This window comes from Mesoplodon mirus, assembly GCF_964341445.2.
Source record: "Mesoplodon mirus genome assembly, chromosome: 3".
Taxonomy (NCBI): Eukaryota; Metazoa; Chordata; class Mammalia; order Artiodactyla; family Ziphiidae; genus Mesoplodon; species Mesoplodon mirus.
Window position 1 is genome coordinate 106,984,094 of NC_138978.1, and position 18,633 is coordinate 107,002,726.

General features: G+C 37.8%; 1 protein-coding gene across 1 annotated transcript in view; it reads right to left on the reverse strand.

Annotated features, from left to right (window-relative positions):
- The window catches only part of PTPN22 (protein tyrosine phosphatase non-receptor type 22), a 59,727-nt gene extending 41,525 nt beyond the window's left edge, over positions 1–18,202 (reverse strand). The window contains exons 1-10 of the mRNA XM_082613423.1: positions 18,018–18,202; positions 4,920–5,028; positions 4,577–4,653; positions 4,353–4,448; positions 3,886–3,924; positions 2,668–2,739; positions 2,492–2,551; positions 1,725–1,867; positions 1,159–1,225; positions 354–431 (exon numbers count right to left, since the gene is read on the reverse strand). Of these exons, the coding sequence (XP_082469549.1) occupies positions 354–431; positions 1,159–1,225; positions 1,725–1,867; positions 2,492–2,551; positions 2,668–2,739; positions 3,886–3,924; positions 4,353–4,448; positions 4,577–4,653; positions 4,920–5,028; positions 18,018–18,104 (828 nt within the window). The 5' untranslated portion in view covers positions 18,105–18,202. The remainder of the gene's footprint in view (positions 1–353; positions 432–1,158; positions 1,226–1,724; positions 1,868–2,491; positions 2,552–2,667; positions 2,740–3,885; positions 3,925–4,352; positions 4,449–4,576; positions 4,654–4,919; positions 5,029–18,017) is intronic.
- Positions 18,203–18,633: the final 431 nt, after the last annotated feature.

Consider the following 18,633-nt stretch of genomic DNA (forward strand, 5'->3'; position numbering starts at 1 on the left):
TTCCATGGTTTCAGAAATGAAGTACCACTACAAAATTTCAAGTTAACCTGACCCAGCTATTTCTTTGTAATAAGTCAAACAGCTTGTTGAATTTTTTCAACATCCTGTGTAAGAAATATTGTATTGTTTTCTTAATATTTTCTGAACATGCTATAAAATATAAGGAATGAAAGGAATTTGGTCCAGAGCAAGGGATACAGGAAAAATATTGGGATATTCAGAGTTAGAGGAAATAGAAATGGAATAAAACCCTTGATAGTAAAGTAGTCAGCTGTTTTTGGATGCCTTATTATTATTAAACAGAGAGACGAAACCAGACTCAGACATGTTATATTATTCACCACAGTCCATACCTGAGTTTGAACTAATGAAGGCCTCTGTGTTCGCATTTCCTGGATCAAACTAAAAACACTGAAGTTCTCAGGAATTATCTACCAAATAAAAGGAAAAAATATCTTACTCCTTTATCGCTATCTAGAAAAAGGAAGGCATTTTTTAAACTAATGAGGTTTCTCATCACTTGCACCATGATTTAGAGCCTACAAAATACTGAAGAAACTCTTCAAAATGATTTCACATGGGGTGATCAAATGTCTGAAGTTAAAAATATAATGAGGGAGAAATCTCAGTAGGTGAGTAAGTATGAGAGTTTAGTGAACTAAAAGAAGTTTGCAAATAGGTCTAAAGCCCATATTTTAAACTTCTCATTTCCTGTTAGACTTAAAAAATAAAAATTTACAGATTGGAACACAAAATTTGCAGTAAACTGAGTTCATCTGCTAAAGAAGCGTGTCTAAAGGAAGGGTAACTGTGATTCAGGGCTGTGGTTCTCAAAACTACTCTCCAGAAGCACCTGGAGTGCTTGCTGGGCCGTCCCTGCCTTCCCCCCAAGAGTTTTTGCTCAGTTCATCTGAGGTGGGGCCCCAAATTTTGCATTTCTAACAATTTCTCAGGTGATACTGAAGCTTCTTGTCTGGGGACCACATTTTGAGACCACCAACTTAGGAACTAAATTAATCGTCTGACAAAGCAAATCTACAAGTGAATATTCTAGAAAAGATGAATGGTGGAGATAGATGTTTTGAAGAACCAAATAATTTCTAAGTCTAAAAGTAGCAAGGTTAAGAAAATGGCAAGTGCCTGTTGAGAGAAACTCACCCCATCTTTTAGCAACATCCACATGTAATCAATAGCACAGATAACACCAGTCCTTCCACAACCAGCACTGAAATGAAAGATCACAGTAGCATGTATATTTGCAGAGAGTGGATCTTTGACAGTAGCTGGAAAATTTCATGGGCAGATATGAGGAAGAAGAAATCTAGAGCCCATGAAACTCTCTAAACCCTACTATTTCTCAGAACATGCTTCAATTGCCACATGCTACACCAAACCTCAGGACAGATCCTAGGCAACTTCTCACCACAAAAAGTCTCTAGAGCTGTGCTGTTCACAAGTAATTTATCAGAAAAAAATATTAATTTAATGCTCAGGTTGAATTTATTATAGTTTCTGCTATTGACTTTTCTCTTTCAATCATTCTAATTTTAAGCTTCATTCCTTTCTGACTGACTGGAAGAAGTGAGTCTAGAATTAGGAGCCTACATCTTATGCAGACTTTAAATTCCAACAAAGTCAGTCTTCCTTCAGTTAAAGCAGGAGTCTTGGCCAGATGGTGACATTTGGTTTATTCTGGGTAGAAGGTTCATCCAACAGCATCATACCTGCAGTGAATGCATATGGGAACACTGTTATCCTCTTGGTAACAACGCACATCCCAGATGAGCTCAAGAATAGGGTCTATAGATGAAGGCACATCGTGGTCTGGCCAGTTCTTGTAATGGAACTGGTAGATGGTTCGAGTTTCCTATAAAAATAGCCAGAATAAAAGGAGAGTTCAAGATTAAGGCTTCACCTCATTCTATCACAAGATTACTCTGACCTACAAAGTAGCATCTATCTATATATTTTTTGCAGTTTATGGAGAATTCTTCCCTATAGGCCTCGGGGACCATATGCCTTCTAAGAACAATTACAAGTAATTTCAGGTCACTTACCATTGGCCTGTCTCTATCTGCCCCAGTCACAAGAGAATGCAGATATGAAAATGGTTCAAACCAGAACTTCCCAACTGGTGTGCTTCAAATGGGTCACAGGTGCGTTGATGTACTAATCCCTTTGCCTTAGAGAAACCAAGCAGCTTGAGCTCTCAAGTTGGTTTCCAGCCTCTACACACTGTATACAGCCTCTATTCATCCTAGAAATATTGTCATTTCATATTGTGCCATTGGTATGGAGTAGGTTGGGGAACACAGATTACACGAAATGTCTCTTTTGGTTATGATGATTTATCCAGAACATCAAAGGCCCTACCACTTCCTATTATCTTATGCCCAGACTCCATCACATATATATATATTTACTTACACATATATATTTACTTGCCTGATTTCTGCAGGCTTTGAGGTTACCTCTGGTGTTCTATACTTACACTATTGAACTTGGCTTGTAGAGTCCTGATTGTATAATCAGATTTTTTATTTTCAGCTTCCTAAGAAGTAAATTTAAATATTAGTTATTTCAAAGACTAATATTCAAAGACTACTCTCTATAAAGTAAGTCCTGGAGCATTTGCTCAACCATAATGGAAATAGACATCATACTTACACAGGATATGGAGAAAGGGCCAAGTTGCAGTTGCATTTCTCCTGGCTCAGCCCAATAGCGCTCACATTTTTTCTGTTGCACAAAGCAGAATGTCGTGATTTCCCTCCATATATGCTAGTCTTTTCTGGGTAAGAAAACCCCCTCCCTCATTCAGAAGCAAATTCAGCTGTATCCTTCTCCTTAGGTTAGGAATTTCTAACCCCCTAGGGCTTCAACCCATGTCTGGATTCTCCAAAGATGGGAAAACTAACATTAAAGGATATACAAATTGCAGACTTCCTGGAAGTCCGAAAAACTAGAAATAGGGATCTGACATTTTCAGTGTTTCAAAAGGATTAAAACAAAGCCGCACAAGCTAACTGAAACCCCAAGTTCCCCTGGTTTTAACTGGAATTGTATCAACTCAGAATGGCAACAGTAGGTTTGAAGAGCATTGTTCAATAGAAATATAATACGAGCTACATATGTAATTAAAATTTTTCTAAGAGCCACATTCAAAAATGTAAAAAGGTGGAATTAATTTTAATAATATATCTTACTTAGCCAAATACATCAAAAATGTTTTCAACATGTACTCAATATAAACAGTTATTAGATATTTGACATTTTTAAACTGTCATCAATATCTAGTGTGTATTTTATATTTACAGCACATTTCAATTAATATGCTAAACTTTAACTGGAAATATTTAATTTCCATTTAGATTTCATAAAATTTATGGTTGAAAAAGATTCACATACCCAAGTTGTTCCAAACAAGGTTTTCCAATAACTGAATTGAATATCAGTCTTTACATTTAAATTCATTAAAATAAAATAACTGAGTTCCTCAGTCACACCAGCCATATTTCAAGTGCTCACTAGCCACACGTGGCTAGTAAAGGCCATTCTGGGCAACACAAAAGAAGCTCTGACTGGCAGTTTAAAATATCTGATTAAAAACAACAGGAAAATGAATTGTTACTTTAAAAAGTATACCTTATTTTTATTTTAAAACACAGAGTCTACTGGGAAAATGGCGAAAGAGGTTCTCAGAGGTTTAAAAAAAAAAAAAAAAAAAAAAAGCCTTGAGAGTCATTTGGCATTCCCAAACTGAAAACTAGGAAGATGAGCATAAATTTTTACCAAGTCACTTAAGTTAAGGAAAGTTCTGCTACCAAGGTTCCCCCTTCTTTTTCTTCTTTCCTTTACCTTTAGGTTTACTAGAAGGCAACTCACCTTCCCCATTTCAAACTCCATGCATGCCATAACAATGATCTGGGGGGATGAAATAGATGGAAACTTAAACATGATATAGTTCAAAAAAGCAGCTAATACATGGGTCCCAGAGTCAAAACGTGTTATTTATTCTTTTATTGTTTTATAACCAAAAAGGAAATCCTAAAAGATTATAAAATGTTGCTCCTACCCTTCTTTCTCTCTGTCCTCACTTCCCTTTTCTCTATTCAAATCAGTAAATTCTTGTTAACAAATGAGACTGTCAAGTTGAGAACTTTTATTTTCTTGAACAATAGTGACATTCTGACTTTGACTAAAAGGTGCCTGAACACCAAAATTCTAGTGACTGACCCCAAAAAGCACAGATTTGAATGTACATAGGAAACTTCAGTCACATATCCTGACACCCTCTCCCCTTCCTCCCTAAAAACTAGAGAATATAGTAACAAAAGTAGCTCTGCACTAACCAGGACACTGTATTCCCAAATCATCCGCCAGAAGTCCAGGACAGTTGTAGGCAAAGGTCCCTGGGTGGCAATATAAGCCTTGGGTCCCAAAACTCCCTAAAGGGGAACAGAAATTACATGGGGTGACTACAAATAATATACTCTCCTTCTTGTCCAGTATCCCTCCCTCCCCCCTCTACCCCATTTTTTTAGGTACCTAGAGAAATATGGAATATTGGATGTACCTTAATGAAGTTGGCATTGATGTAGCTGGAATCCTCATCAGAGGTTATCATGGACAGCTCTACTCGACTGTGGTCATCTATAATATAAAAGAAAGACAGACTAATTAAGAGGGTTTGGTTAGAGGGCTTTCTGTAAGTCAGGAACTAGCACTGTGAGTAGTGGATGCTCATTAGTGTTTGAAGACTGAATGAATGAATGAATGTTCTTTTGTAGTCATATACAGTACAAATTAATTTGTCAAAGCCATGGTCTAGGATTAGGAACAGCAACCAATGGGTAAAAAGAGATAGGATGATTGAATTTGAGAGAAGGTACAAGTTTAAAGGGAGAAATGAAACTTACAGGGCAAGATATCCTTATATCTGTTTTTCTTGATATTCTTGGGCCTCTCAGCCTCAGTTGCAGGATAGGTTTTATCTGCCTTATACTTGGTGGATAGTCTTTTCAGTGTCTGTAATAAAATTACAGTAATTCAATCAAATCATCCTAGAGAAAAGAGGTAAGAAGCTATCTCCAGAGAGCTTTCCTTCTCCACTGTCCAAACATTCCACTTCAGCTGTTTTAGTGTCCTCTAGGGCTGGTTGCATTCAGAACAGAGCCTCAGAGCATAAGGACAACAGAGTTTAGTGACATTTGGAGAAGTGAAAAGGTCACACTTTGCTGAGTTGCAAATAGCTAAAACTTAGAGGTAAAACCAGTGAATATTTAAAAAATAATATCTTCTGAACACACCCTGTGTTCCACCCAAAGAGTCAGATATTAAAAGTTTGACTGACTTTCTTTACAGCTATTACAGGGCTATTTTAAACTACACTGAGGTAGTCTAGAACCTGAGGTGGGGCTTAACCTGTACCATGATCTGCACCCATGACTTAGTCAATGGCATTCACTGGAGGTGGGTGGGCATCTGTATTGTTAACAGCTCTGTGGTTTATTCTGATGTATATTTTTGAGTTGGATAAACTAGGATTTGAATTCTGACTCCCACAGTTACTGGCTGAGTGAAGCTGGGCAAGTTATTTAATCTTTCTGTGTCTCAGTTGCTTTGTAAGTAAAATGGGGGGATAGTTACCTTAGAGTTATGGGTGAATTAAGTGAGTTATCGTATGTGAAACACTGGTACAGAGTACATGTTTAATAAAGAAAAGGTATTGTTACTATATAAAACAATAAATAAATAAAATTATTCTCACTTGCCAACATTATAGTATAGAGCAAAATTTCAGGTCAGAGTAAATGATAGTTCCTCTTTAGCTCCTTCTGATAAATCAACCTTGTCCTAGATTTCAACTCCCTTATCATTCGAAGAAACTGCATTTAGTAGATCTGACCTTTATCTACCCTTCTAAATTTGAGAAAGATAAGGGAAAAACATCTCTGATAGCTAATAAATATTTATTAGAACTTTATTTATTTATTAGAACTGAACTACAGAAAATAATTTTCATTATTTGCCCACTATTTAATAGTGACTTGGTCACATGAAAATCATTAATTACTTCCTATGGGTCAGATGCCTCAGCATCTTCTCAGTCTTCATTCTCTTTAACTTAACTTCCTTCTTGAAATTTCCTCCTCCCTTTGCCCTTATTAGTCTACATTATTCTGGTTCTCCTCTTTCTTCTCTGACTTCTCTTTCCCTCTTCTCATTCTTTCTTACTGCCTCTATGTCTGCTTCTATCTTCTAATTGTGAATTATCCAAGGTTCCAAAGTTAAGTCCTCAACTCTTTGCTCTTCTCACTAAATACATTTGCTCAGAGATATCATCTCTAATAGAAGGCATACCAGTTTTTAAAATTTATTTAACTAATTCAAATTGCATTATAATTCCAACTCCTATCGGATAACTCTCAAATTTCTTCATTAAGATTTGACTATTAAGTGCCATTCCTGAATTTCCAACCATACCCTAGACATTTCCACCTGGGTGTCTTACTTCAACCTCAAACTCAGCACATCTAAAACTAAAATTATCACCGTCCCTACAGTTAATGCCAATGGCACTATCTTTACCCCAGGCAACCATACTCTAGAAACTGAGAGTTACTTTTGGTTCCCCACTTCCCACAATTCCCACCTCTAACTCAGTCAGCAAGTGTAACTGATTCTTCCCATGCAACATTTTGCATCAACTTTCCTTCCTATGCCCCTACAGATACTCTAATTCAGGCCCTTTCCCTTAAAGCTTGAACTGTTACAGTTGCTTCTTAACTCATCTTCATACTTTTCTCTTTCTCTGTTCAAATCCATTAGGTATAATTATGCTAACTTAACCTTACTAAAGTATTGCTTTTCTTATCTCTCTCATGCTAAAAACTACTTCAGTGAATCCCCCTTGCTACCAGGAAAAAGTCAAAACTCCTTAGTCAGGTACTTAAAATTCTCCCCAGTTGGACCCAAGCTAATTTCTCCATATTTGCTACTGTCCCACAATTATGAGCCTTCCAAAGATTGATTTCTAAGTTCTTTCAAGATTGTACAAACTGATGTCACTGACAATTATATGTAACATCGCTTCTTTAAAACTATGGGTCCCTTTTCCTTTCTCATAAATATATACCTGGTACTGTTTTTGCTTTTCTCACCCATAATTATGATCTATTTTGTTCCACAGGGTAAACTAATAGAGAGAAATAAGGAAATAGAAAAAGAACTTTTCTCATGTGACTGGCAACAAGAAAAACTTAAAAAGAAGGGAATTGTTAATTATTTTACTTAGTTTTTTATATTTCATATAGAGTTTTCACATAATTAGGAAGTGTGTCTATCTGTAGGAGTTTACTTAAGGACACTCATAACCAAGTCATAAAAAAAAATGGGTGAGGAAGGGAGAGCCTAAAATAAAGGAATGATGACACAGAGAGACAGAGAGATAAAAGAGGTAGTTGAGAATAGAAATTTGTTCCAGCAAATCATCTAAACTCATCATTAGATTTCAAAATTAGCTCAGGATAACCTGATAACTGAGTCTGCAAAGAGAGAAAAAAAGTTGGGGTCATGAAAGATTTGTTAGCTGGGAGTCCAAAATACAAAGAATTATCAAATATCTAGAATCTAATTAAAGTGATACTTTCCAAATAATAAATAGATCATTAATTATTATAATAATTCAAAGTATAGGAGTGTAAGCTTTTTCCAACAAAGGATGACAAATGGAACAGCCAGCCACTGCCTGTTTATCTGCTGGACCACAAATGCCAGCATGTATTGTTCTAATGACCATTTTTTTTTGTTTCTAGAGTTAGATCAGGCACAGGCAACCTATTTAAAAGCAGGTATACAATTAGTTCTTAAATCCTAATTTCTTACCATGGTTTGAATTCTTGTGGGTTTTCAGAATTGGATTTAGGAGGAGAGACGCTGAAATGATCATTATACAGCATATTTTTACACCAAGATGGATGTAAGTGGACTAGTTTGGAAATTTAAGGATGTGGCACAAATACATGAAAGAATATAAACTATTTCCAGTTTGTACCAATTTCCAAGTTATACCAATTTTTCAGCTCGCTCTGCTCTTGTGCACCTTCAGAATGATAATTTTCAGGTTGCCATTGATTCCAGGGCAGCTGAAAAGATGTCAACTCCCAAAGCAGTTCATTCTAAAAATTTCCAGAACAGGGCCTCGTGCATACTCCCTGTTACACTGTTTTTATCTGTTTTGCTTTGCTTGCTTGCGGAATGCTTTCCAGGGAGAATGCCATAGGCAAAGCTCTTTTTGAAAGATATGCCTAAATTAATTGGGTAAAATTTCACAGATAAAAGTTGTGTGTGTGTGTGTGTGTGTTTAGCCTATGTTTGTTTAGCTGTCTTCACTGCCACCTTCAACAATGGGAGAGAATGGCTTTTTATTTCCTACTCTGTTCCTTCTCCCAGAGTTATCTGGCTGGATGACAAATGGGGACATTCTTTTAGCAGAACATCACATAGGAAATGCCTGTAGAATTGTTAATTTGGAAAGCGTGAAAGATTTTTTTTTTCAGATATCTTACCTAGAGGTCAAACCACTGTGAAGATCTTTTTCTCATTCCCCTTCTCTCCCTGCTAGACCCCCCGGGCTCCAACACCCCAACAGAGAAAAAATCAGAGCCAACTTAGGACGGAGAACAGATAAACCTCACCAGAAAAAGAGAAACTCTGAGGGTAGGAAGCAAAAGGGTATAGAAGAGAAAGTAGGGCTATGGGGGTGGGCTGGGATTGGGGGAGAAAAGATAGGTTAAAGGGAGAAAGTATTTCTCTACCAATCACCAAGTGGGTGTGAGTTCCCTAGAGGCAGCACCAACAAGAATTGGGGAATAAGGAAAAGTTGCTGAGGGAATAAAGAAAAGGGGCCTCCTGAGCCCCTGATAAGTTGGAATGTATGAGAAACCAGATTCTGTTCATGCTTGATAAGCTAACAGTAAGCTGATTTGGTTTGTGGGCTATGCTACCCCTTTCCTTTCAAGACAGGAAAACAGAACCGAGGTCCTGGCCATGAATCTCTAGGAATCAGGACTGAACCTATTGCATGTTCATCTTATTGACTAGAAAAGTAATTACTAGTAAATGAACTGAGGTCACTCCCAAAAGAGAACAGAAAGGAAAAAGGAAGCACAATACCACAATACCTTTGCCTTGGAGGACTACACTATTGTATAGAAAATAGCATAAGTTACATTTGGGTGTGGGAAAAATCAGTCTTGGCCCTCCTGTGCCAGGCGGAAGAGGGGACTCAAAGCTGGGCTGTCTCCAGAGTTTCTCAAGATAGTTCCTCAATGCCTTACAACTGCAGGTCAGTACTATCTATTCCAAGCCTCCAACGGGATAGAGAATGCATGAATGCTAAGAAACGGAATTAGGAGCGCAGGCCTCTACATCCAGTAAACAAGGGTACCACTAGTAGGAATGTGGGACAAGACTGAACTGGCCCTGAGCGTGCATACAATCGTCTCCAGCTAGACAGACAAACTTAAGGGATTGGGCGGCCATCCAATAGTCAGGTAAGTGAGCAGGTGGGTAGCAATAGCTAAACTGGGGTGAGTAAACCAAGTGGTTCAGCTTTAGATAAATACAATGTGAGGATATGGCAAGACATGTACTTAAAATGTATTTTAAATGTCCTGTGAATAACTGAAAATGTGGGCCTGGATGGTCCCTAGTGAAAGACTGGAGATGCAGTTGGGAGAAATTAGCTTTAGAGGTAATGTGATATATTTATTCCAGTGGAAGCAGCAAAAAACGACACCTTAATGGGCACAAAAGTCAGGAAATGCTGATAAGTATGTTCAAGTCATAGGCTGATTCACATAAATGAGTCATTTCAATTCAACAGATGTTTGGGCACTTGCTATGCAGGAGGTACTGTGTTCGTGACTGCTTGGCTAGTGTTGTTACCATAAATAAATATAGAACTAGGATGTATCTAGATCTTCTCTATAGAACTAAGATGTATCCAGGTCTTCTCTGGTCTGTCTATGATAAGTCTCCAGAAGCTGCTATGATACCCGTCTGACTTCTAGTGCATTATAAACCGTCATTAGTACTTGACCTTCACAACTGGATACCTTCTTTCTATTAGGGTTCATTGAATCCTTCATATTTAATAAATATGTCTTTGTATTTAATAAATACGATATTTACCTTTTCTACAAAAGCACCTCATCTCCAGGAAATATAAAATTCCTTTTTTTTTGGCTTTTTATTATTTAAATGGATTCCAACAACACTAAAGGAAAAATTTTGATATAGATTTTTAAATAAAAAAGTAATGCATATTTTTTAGTAATGCATATTAATTGAAGAAATTTTAGAATATAGAGGACCCAGAAAAGATGATTAAAAATCACCTATAGGGCTTCCCTGGTGGCGCAGTGGTTGAGAGTCCCACTGCCCATGCAGGGGACACGGGTTCGTGCCCCGGTCCGTGAGGATCCCATATGGCGCAGAGAGGCTGGGCCCGTGAGCCATGGCCGCTGAGCCTGCGCGTCTGGAGCCTGTGCTCCGCAATGGGAGAGGCCACAACAGTGAGAGGCCCGCGTACCGCAAAAAAAAAAAAAAAAAACCCACCAAAAATAAATAAATAAATAAAAATCACCTATAGCCCCACTACTCAGTTAATCATTCTTAATATTTCAAAATATTACATTCCAACTTTTATCTATACATGTGAAATGAAGATGGAATCACACTGCATACAGGGTTTTGTAACTTTCTCTCTTTACTTATCAATTTCTATTATTCTACATAATTTTTAATGGTGGCAGAGTATTCTATTGTATGAGATGCAACATGAGTTACTTAACCCGCTCCTTTATACTATTGGACATTTAAGTTGCTTCCAATCTTCCTAAACAATAATTATGAACAATATTACAATAGGTGGCCAAAATCTATATAAAATCTTTCATTATTTCCTTCAGATGAATTTTTTGGAATGATCAAAGAATTTGCTCATTTTAAAGGCTTTTGATCCATATTACTAAATACATATCAGAACCCGTATACAAATTTTGCCTCCAGAAAGTTATATCAGCAATGTATGAGACTGGTATACCAGCAATGTAGGAGACTGCATATTTCTGAAAGCTGGTCAACATTAGGATTATAATGTTTTACGTATAGGTGCATTTGATCAGTAAAGTGTTATTAGTGATATTTTTGTTATTTGTATTTCCCTTTGTGGTTTCTTCACTCCAAAACATTTTTTAGAAGGAAGAAAATACACTGTACTCAACTTACCCTACCTACATGAAGCTGTGTTCATATCTCTGTATTCATATCCAGCCTTTGAACAAATACATATAGACATCCAATGAGCTCATATATGCATATTTAGCACACTTGTCATTAGCTAAGCTCTCACTTTTTCTACACAATTCATACTTTTACACATGCTTTCTAAATCAAGATGCCTCAACTACCTCCAATGTAGAAAAGAAAAAAAACATCTAAGGAGTTTTAAACATAAAGACATGCAGCAAATTGACCAGCATAAAAACACATAACCAAGCCTTAACCCATATTTAATACAGTGGCTAAAATGTACATGTCATAAAACCACAATCGGTTGCAGTAGTTGACCAAAGTGAATACCTATTCCTCTGTAAATTATCATCAATCGGATAAAAAAAATACATTAATGGAAGAGGATGGCCCTCATTAAGCTTAGAAGAAGGAAAGTAAAATCCCTAGTGTTGTCCAGAAAAGAGTGGTGGCCACCAGCCTGAGGATTCAAACAGGGAGATGAAGACTTCATACCATCACAGTTGAGGCCATTAAAATCACTATGCTCTTCAAGCAACTTTCTGATTATCATTGGCTTCTCATGTAAGTTTCTCCCCAAATTTAGAGAATATGGTGGCCAGCCAATGCAAACTTCTACTCTGTTTGATAGTGATTTTCCTCTGCCCAAAATTAATAAATTGGCATTCTTGTTTCTGGTGAATTTCTTATGTGTTTGCCTGATCCTCATCACTCTCAGCATACTGACAAAATTGAATTTTTAGATCAGCAAAGCTAAAGTCAAGACACGGGACTATGGTGATCCAAAATAGTTAATACCACCCTAAGTGACTGCTTGGCCTCTCTCCATGCACTCTGTGATCACAACAGTAATTGCATATATGGAACCTTGACAGAATTCATAAAAATAATTAGAAAGAATTAAGACCCAGCTACATGCAACCAAATGAATTTTAGAAACACAATGTAGTGAAAGAAGGAAGATATTAAAAATGTATATATAACATGACTTTATTTACATAGAATTCAAAAACATGTAAAATTAATCTCTTTTGCTTAGTGATATATATGCCTTGAAGCTATGCTGAAAAACAAAGAAAAAAATAATCTCATGATAGTGTTTACCTCTAGTCAGGTGGGAGTTGGGGGCAGTTGTGATCTGGAAGGACACCCAAGGGATTTCTGGGGTGTGGGCAATATTCTACTTCTTGATCTGAGTGAAGCTTATATAGATGGCTGCTTTATTACTAACTGTTAAATTGTATGTTTGTGTTTAAAGCATTTTCTGTGTATATGTTATATTCTATGATTTTTTTAAGTTTAAGAAGTTAAGACCAATGGATAAATTGGAAGCAATAGAGCGGGGTGGCAGGAGAGGACCAAGAGCACAAGCTCAAAAGTTAAACAGCTTTATTTCAAATCTGAGTTCTACCACTTATGAAATCCATGACCTTAGGTAAGTTGTTTAATTTCTCTGGCCCTCAGTGTCTACTACATCGCAAATACTATGCTGGACGCTGAGGATATCAAGATATGCAGAACTAAATCTGAGCCTTGCCTTTGTGGAGCTACAATCCGATGGGAAAGCAGACATTCATCAAATAATCAGACAAATAAATGTAAAACTGGAACTGTAATAAGTGCTATGAATACCTTCAATTCAGCTGGGGTGAGGTTGGGGGAAGAAGAAACTTTTAAAAAATAACACATGGTGCTGAGAACTTACTCGATATATTTAGGGAGGTCAAGGAAGGCTTCTCTGGGAAAGTGACCACCAAACTGTTATCTGAAGAATTATGAAGTGTTAACTAGGTGAAGAGGAGTATGAGGGAATATTCAAGGTAGAGGTAACAGCATGTGTGCAAAGTCCTGTGGCAGAGGAAGCATGACAAGGACAAGAAAATGAACATGCTGTAAGAAGCTGGAGAAGCACTCAGCTGCTGGTCCGTGTGGGACTATGTTAGCCATTCATTATAAAGGGCACTTTGGGAATTAGATGAGGTTCTATTCGTGAAGCACTCAAGCACAGAGTCTGGAACATGGTTCCATGATTAGCTATTGTGGAAAGTACATGAACCGAAAGTTCATATGAGGAAATGCAGATTGAAAATAGTCATGGAAAATTTTCAGGCTCAGAAATAAAATAAATTAAATTTACATAACAAAGTACAATTTTACACTAATTAAATTAGAAAAATAAAACATGTTATGATTTTGCTTGATGCAGTTTAAGTATAGTGGCCAAGAGACTTTGGAATCAAGCATACCAGAGTTTCAAATCCTGGTTTTGCCATTTCATGGGTAAAATGAAGATAATGCTTTCCTCTTGGGGTTGTTGTAGTGATTAAGATCATATATGGTAAACCACTTAGATTGCCTAGGATATGATAAGCAGTCAAAAATTTTACCTATTACTATCTTTTTTAGATATTAAATTGAGACTATCAGGGTGGTAAAGAAGATGATAAATTCCGATATCGCAAATTTTAAAAACTGTGTTGGAAATATATTTGGCAAAACTTAACCAATTAGATGCTAATACTCTGGTCCAGGAATAATAACACTTGTGGGGATCTAGCCACAGGATATAATCCCAAACGAAGGGGGAAACCACATGGACAAACATTCATTGCAGTTTTATCAATAATCAGGAAAAATGAGAAATAACCTCAATTTCCAAAAATAGAGAAATAATTAAATTATTTGGGTGCCTACTACACGTCAGGCATTTAATATATTCATTCTTTTATCTTCACAGCAATTCTGCAAAGTGAATATTATTTGTTACCACTTTTTAGTTACTTTGTTCAAGGTCACATAGCTAATTACAGGCAGAAGGAAAATTTAAACCCAGATTTATATGATTCCAAAGTTGTTACAAGTACAGATGGTAAAGCAAGACTGCCTGAATTCGAAACTCAGTTCTACCACTTACTGGTTAAGTGACCCTGAGCGAGTCCGTAAACTTCTCTGTGTCTCATTTTCCTCATCCATAAAATGGAAATAATAACAGTGCCTTCCTCAATAGATTAAATGAGTTGACATACAAAAGGGTTTAGAACAGTTTCTATAAGAGGTATAGAAGTGTTAGCTATTACTTTGATTATTATATTTTCATCATACTATCCTGCATTAGAAGTCATTAATATAGATTTTAACCAACATGATAGTTTTGTTACAATGCTAAGTGAAAATATGAGAATACAAAATTGTAGCTATGCTTATAATTACAGTAATATAAAAGGCATCCTATCAATATAAATGGAGAAAAACTAGAATTCCTACACCCCCAAAAACTGTATTTGTTGGGATGTTGGTACTATGGTGAATTTATTTTATTTTACCTTGCAATAATATTATTTTATTAAAAAATAACAACAATAAGGCTTTATTTTTTTAAGTACTTTAAGAAATTTTCAATAGTGTGGTTGCACACTGCTATTTCTGCTGTATAGAAACTATGCTAACTAAAGACTTACCCTCATGCTAGGCCCTTTGAGGGACTACGGTTAGTGGCTTAAACAAGACATTATTGCATAGGGATTAATTTCACAGGCTCTGATATGACAGATACAGGTTAAATTTCATGTCTATGGCTGAACAGCTGAGTGAGCTTAGGCCAATTATTTACCCTCTCAGAGCCTGTTTCCTTATCTGTAAGTCAGAGATCAGAACAACCTCATAGGGTTTTTTTGGGTTTTTTTGCGGTACGCGGGCCTCTCACTGTTGTGGCCTCTCCCGTTGCGGAGCACAGGCTCCGGATGCGCAGGCTCAGTAGCCATGGCTCACGGGCCCAGCCGCTCCTTGGCATGTGGGATCTTCCCAGACCGGGGGGCACGAACCCGTGTCCCCGGCATCGGCAGGCAGACTCTCAACCACTGCGCCACCAGGGAAGCCCTAGGGGTTTTTTTTAATAAGTAATAAATAAGATAATGAATATGATGCTTCCTTGACACCCCACCAAGACTATCACAGTTATAATTAAATATTTAATAGAGTAATTGGTTGTATAATGTCTGTCTCTCTAAGGCGTCCTCTAATGTCTTAGAAGATAAGCTCCACCAAAGCATGGAGTATTGCACTGCAGAACCAGCATCTAGCACAATGCTTTGCACATAGTAAGCACTCAATAAATATTTGAATGAATGCATGGAAACCTTATAGGAGTGGTCAGTGGCAGTTTCAACTACAGAAGGATTATTGAGTTTAGACTTGGCATGGGGAAAAGACCAAAGCAGCATGGTATTGGCTCTAGCTATCACAGTAGAGCTTTGTGCTCTGCACAAAGATACTTGGCCAAGGGGGAAGTGAGGACTGAAATCTAAGCCATGGACTCAGTGGGGGGGAATGGTGTACAGAATGTCTACCTGTAAGTAGAGATGACTTTTGATAATTCCCACAGAGGCACCACCATTCAGGCCAGCAGTGGCATTTTGTCACAGAATCAGCCCTCGAACCTCAGAAACATCAAATCCTGGGAGAAGATATTAAGGGCTGAAGGTGGAATGTGGTATATGACCAGGTGGAAAGCCTTCCAGTTTAAGGGTGGTATTCATCTTGTCCAAGCAAGTAGCCTGGCCTCATTCACTGCTCCCCAACTCCCCCAAAGCTACTCTCTCTGGTACTTCAGCTGAACCTTTAGGTGGGGCTGAGGGAAAGACTCTGTTTTTCCACTGGAGGACATGAGTCAGTGAACAGTGAGGTTCCACTTAATCACCACCCAAAAACAGGTCCTTAGAATTAGGAGCTAGAAAAGCAAGGAAGTGATTAATATAAAAGTCAGGATAGTGATCATTCCTCGGCAGGACAGGACAGGGTGGGTGTGGGGATGAGGACCTGATGGGAAAGGGACATGTAGAGGTCTTCTGGGGCTGACAATGTTCTATCCCTTGACCTGGGTGATGGCTGCTTTACAGTTATACTTACATTTTATGTACTTTTCTCAATGCGTATTATAGTTCACAGTTTTAAACAGCTGGAAAAAATACAAACTATAAAAGGTTTTTAAGAGGGAAAAAATAACCAGATCTGTAGTATTAAAAGATCGCTTGGGTGTTAAACAGAAAATTGATTGAAGGTGGGGCAAGGCTAGAGGCAGAGAAAACAGGAGGTGAGGTAGTTGCTATATTTTGGTGAAAGACTATAATGACTGAGCTAAGAAAAGGTAAAATATTAGGGATGTAGTCTATATTATTTTTAAAAACACGACGAAAATAACAGAGACTGCCACTGACCCCTCACCTCACTTTTTACCTCTGCATTGGGGGAATTGGGCTCAGGAGATATAGCCCAGGGGCAGGCACATGTCTAAGACACATAGGCCATGCTTTCTACCTTCCCTCCCTCCCTGCTAACTCTACTCAGAAGGACTAAGACTGCCTGGCTAGTGGCAACTAGAGTGCATTTTTCATGACACCACGGCATTATCCAAGTTGAGCTGACACAGGAGTTTCTACCATAATATGCAATCACTCAATCATAACATCTAATCACTCGGGACTTTACAGAGTGTTTTCACATCTACTATCTGGTACCAGAATGTTAGCTCCGTGAGGGCAAAAAGGTTCTTATTTTGTTCACTGCTATATCCTCAGTGCCTAAAACTAAACTTGGTACATAGAAGGTGCTCAATAAATATTACTGAATGAATGACCACATTTAAGTATTATTATTATTGATATTTAGTCATCACAATAACCTTGTGCAGAGAGGTAGGAAATTCATTATGATCCCCATTTCAGAAGTCAGGAAACAGAGACTTGGTGAGATTAAGGAACATGGCAAGTAGTTGATAATTTGGTTGATGACACTGTCATGATTTAATTTCAGATTTTATATTTAAATTCCCTTATTTTTCCCATTTCCTCATAGCTGAAAAGGTAAAGTTTGAAGTTCTTATAACTCTGAAACACCAGCTGGAAGTATTCCCAAATACATGATAAGTACTATCAGACATCCTACGTCATCTGATGTGCTGGGTTATAGGATGAGTGAGGCCTACCCAGCTGCCACTGCATCAGTAAGCACCGTTCCCCCAGAGGAGATGCAGCGCTCCTCTGGGTAATCAAATCCAGTTGACCCCAGGCTACCTTGTGCTTATGTTTCTTCCCATCCCTCACTTTTCTCTACTCACCATCCTAGCCATTCCACCCCTCCAAGCAAAAGAAGATTAAGGAAACCCTGTTATTGCAAACATGCATGTTCTCATATTTTTTTCTTCATTAAAAAAAAAAAGAAAAAAGAAATATGGCAGAAAGTAGTTTTGGTGCTCTTCAAGAGTTTTTGTCATCCAAATGGAACCCACGGGAGGCTAAAAGCATAATGCTCCATGAAAAGTTAATCTTGGTCTCTTTCCTCTTGATATTAATTAAAATTAGCCATTTGAAGCCTAAACCACAACTCAGATACCTGGGAACTCCAGATGTTCAATTAATATTAGATTTATACAACTGGAATTATGTATGTCATCTGTAGGATTCCTAGTCAAACTCTAAGAACTAGCAAACAAAATATTTAAAACTATATTTTGGAGAGAACATCTAAAATACACAAAAACCACTTAGAGAAGTTATACTTTTAGGTTGCCTTCTTCCCCAACCTTCTTCAGGTTGACCCTGAAAGGTCAGTTTATCCCAAGAGCAAGTTGGTCTAGGAGAGTTGGACCACTGTCATCAAACAGTCTATGTAACTACCCTAAGAATGTCACACATAGGACTTACCAGAAATTCGTTGGCAAACTCTTCTTTGTTACTTTTCTTGTTTTGGGCCTCGTCCAGGAACTTCTGCAGAATCTCTCTTTGGTCCATGCTGCAGGGTAAGACAGACAGTCTACAAGAGGGTTAAGGGAGGGCATATTAGATGTGTGTCATGGCCGAGACAGCACTGAGAAGCCACTGCTGCCACCTGAGCAGAGCATGTTGAAGGTTGTGGTTTACTGACTTCATCTCAAGCCCTAGAGGAAATTAGTACGTAACCAGACTCTGTGGTCACACAACAAAGCCAGCACCTCACTCCTGGGCCCTAGCGCCTTCCTTGTCAAGAAAGGAACCTGGTTGCAGTTCAAGTTTGTAACAAACAAGAGGCTAGCCAGAACGTAATGTGTGTGTGGGCTGCTTAGCTCTGAGACTATCCCACTCCATCACTCTTAAGCAAAGTTCACAATTTTTCTTGCTTCCCAAAGAAAAGGCAGAATTACAGGTCTCATGGATGGTTCTGCCTCTCCCCATATCCCCAATGAGCACAAAGGCCCTGTTGACACCTTCTGTTTCCTCATGTCCCAAATGAACTCTGTAAAAGTTCATTTAGGCCCAGTTTGGAGTTAAGACATCTTCTAAA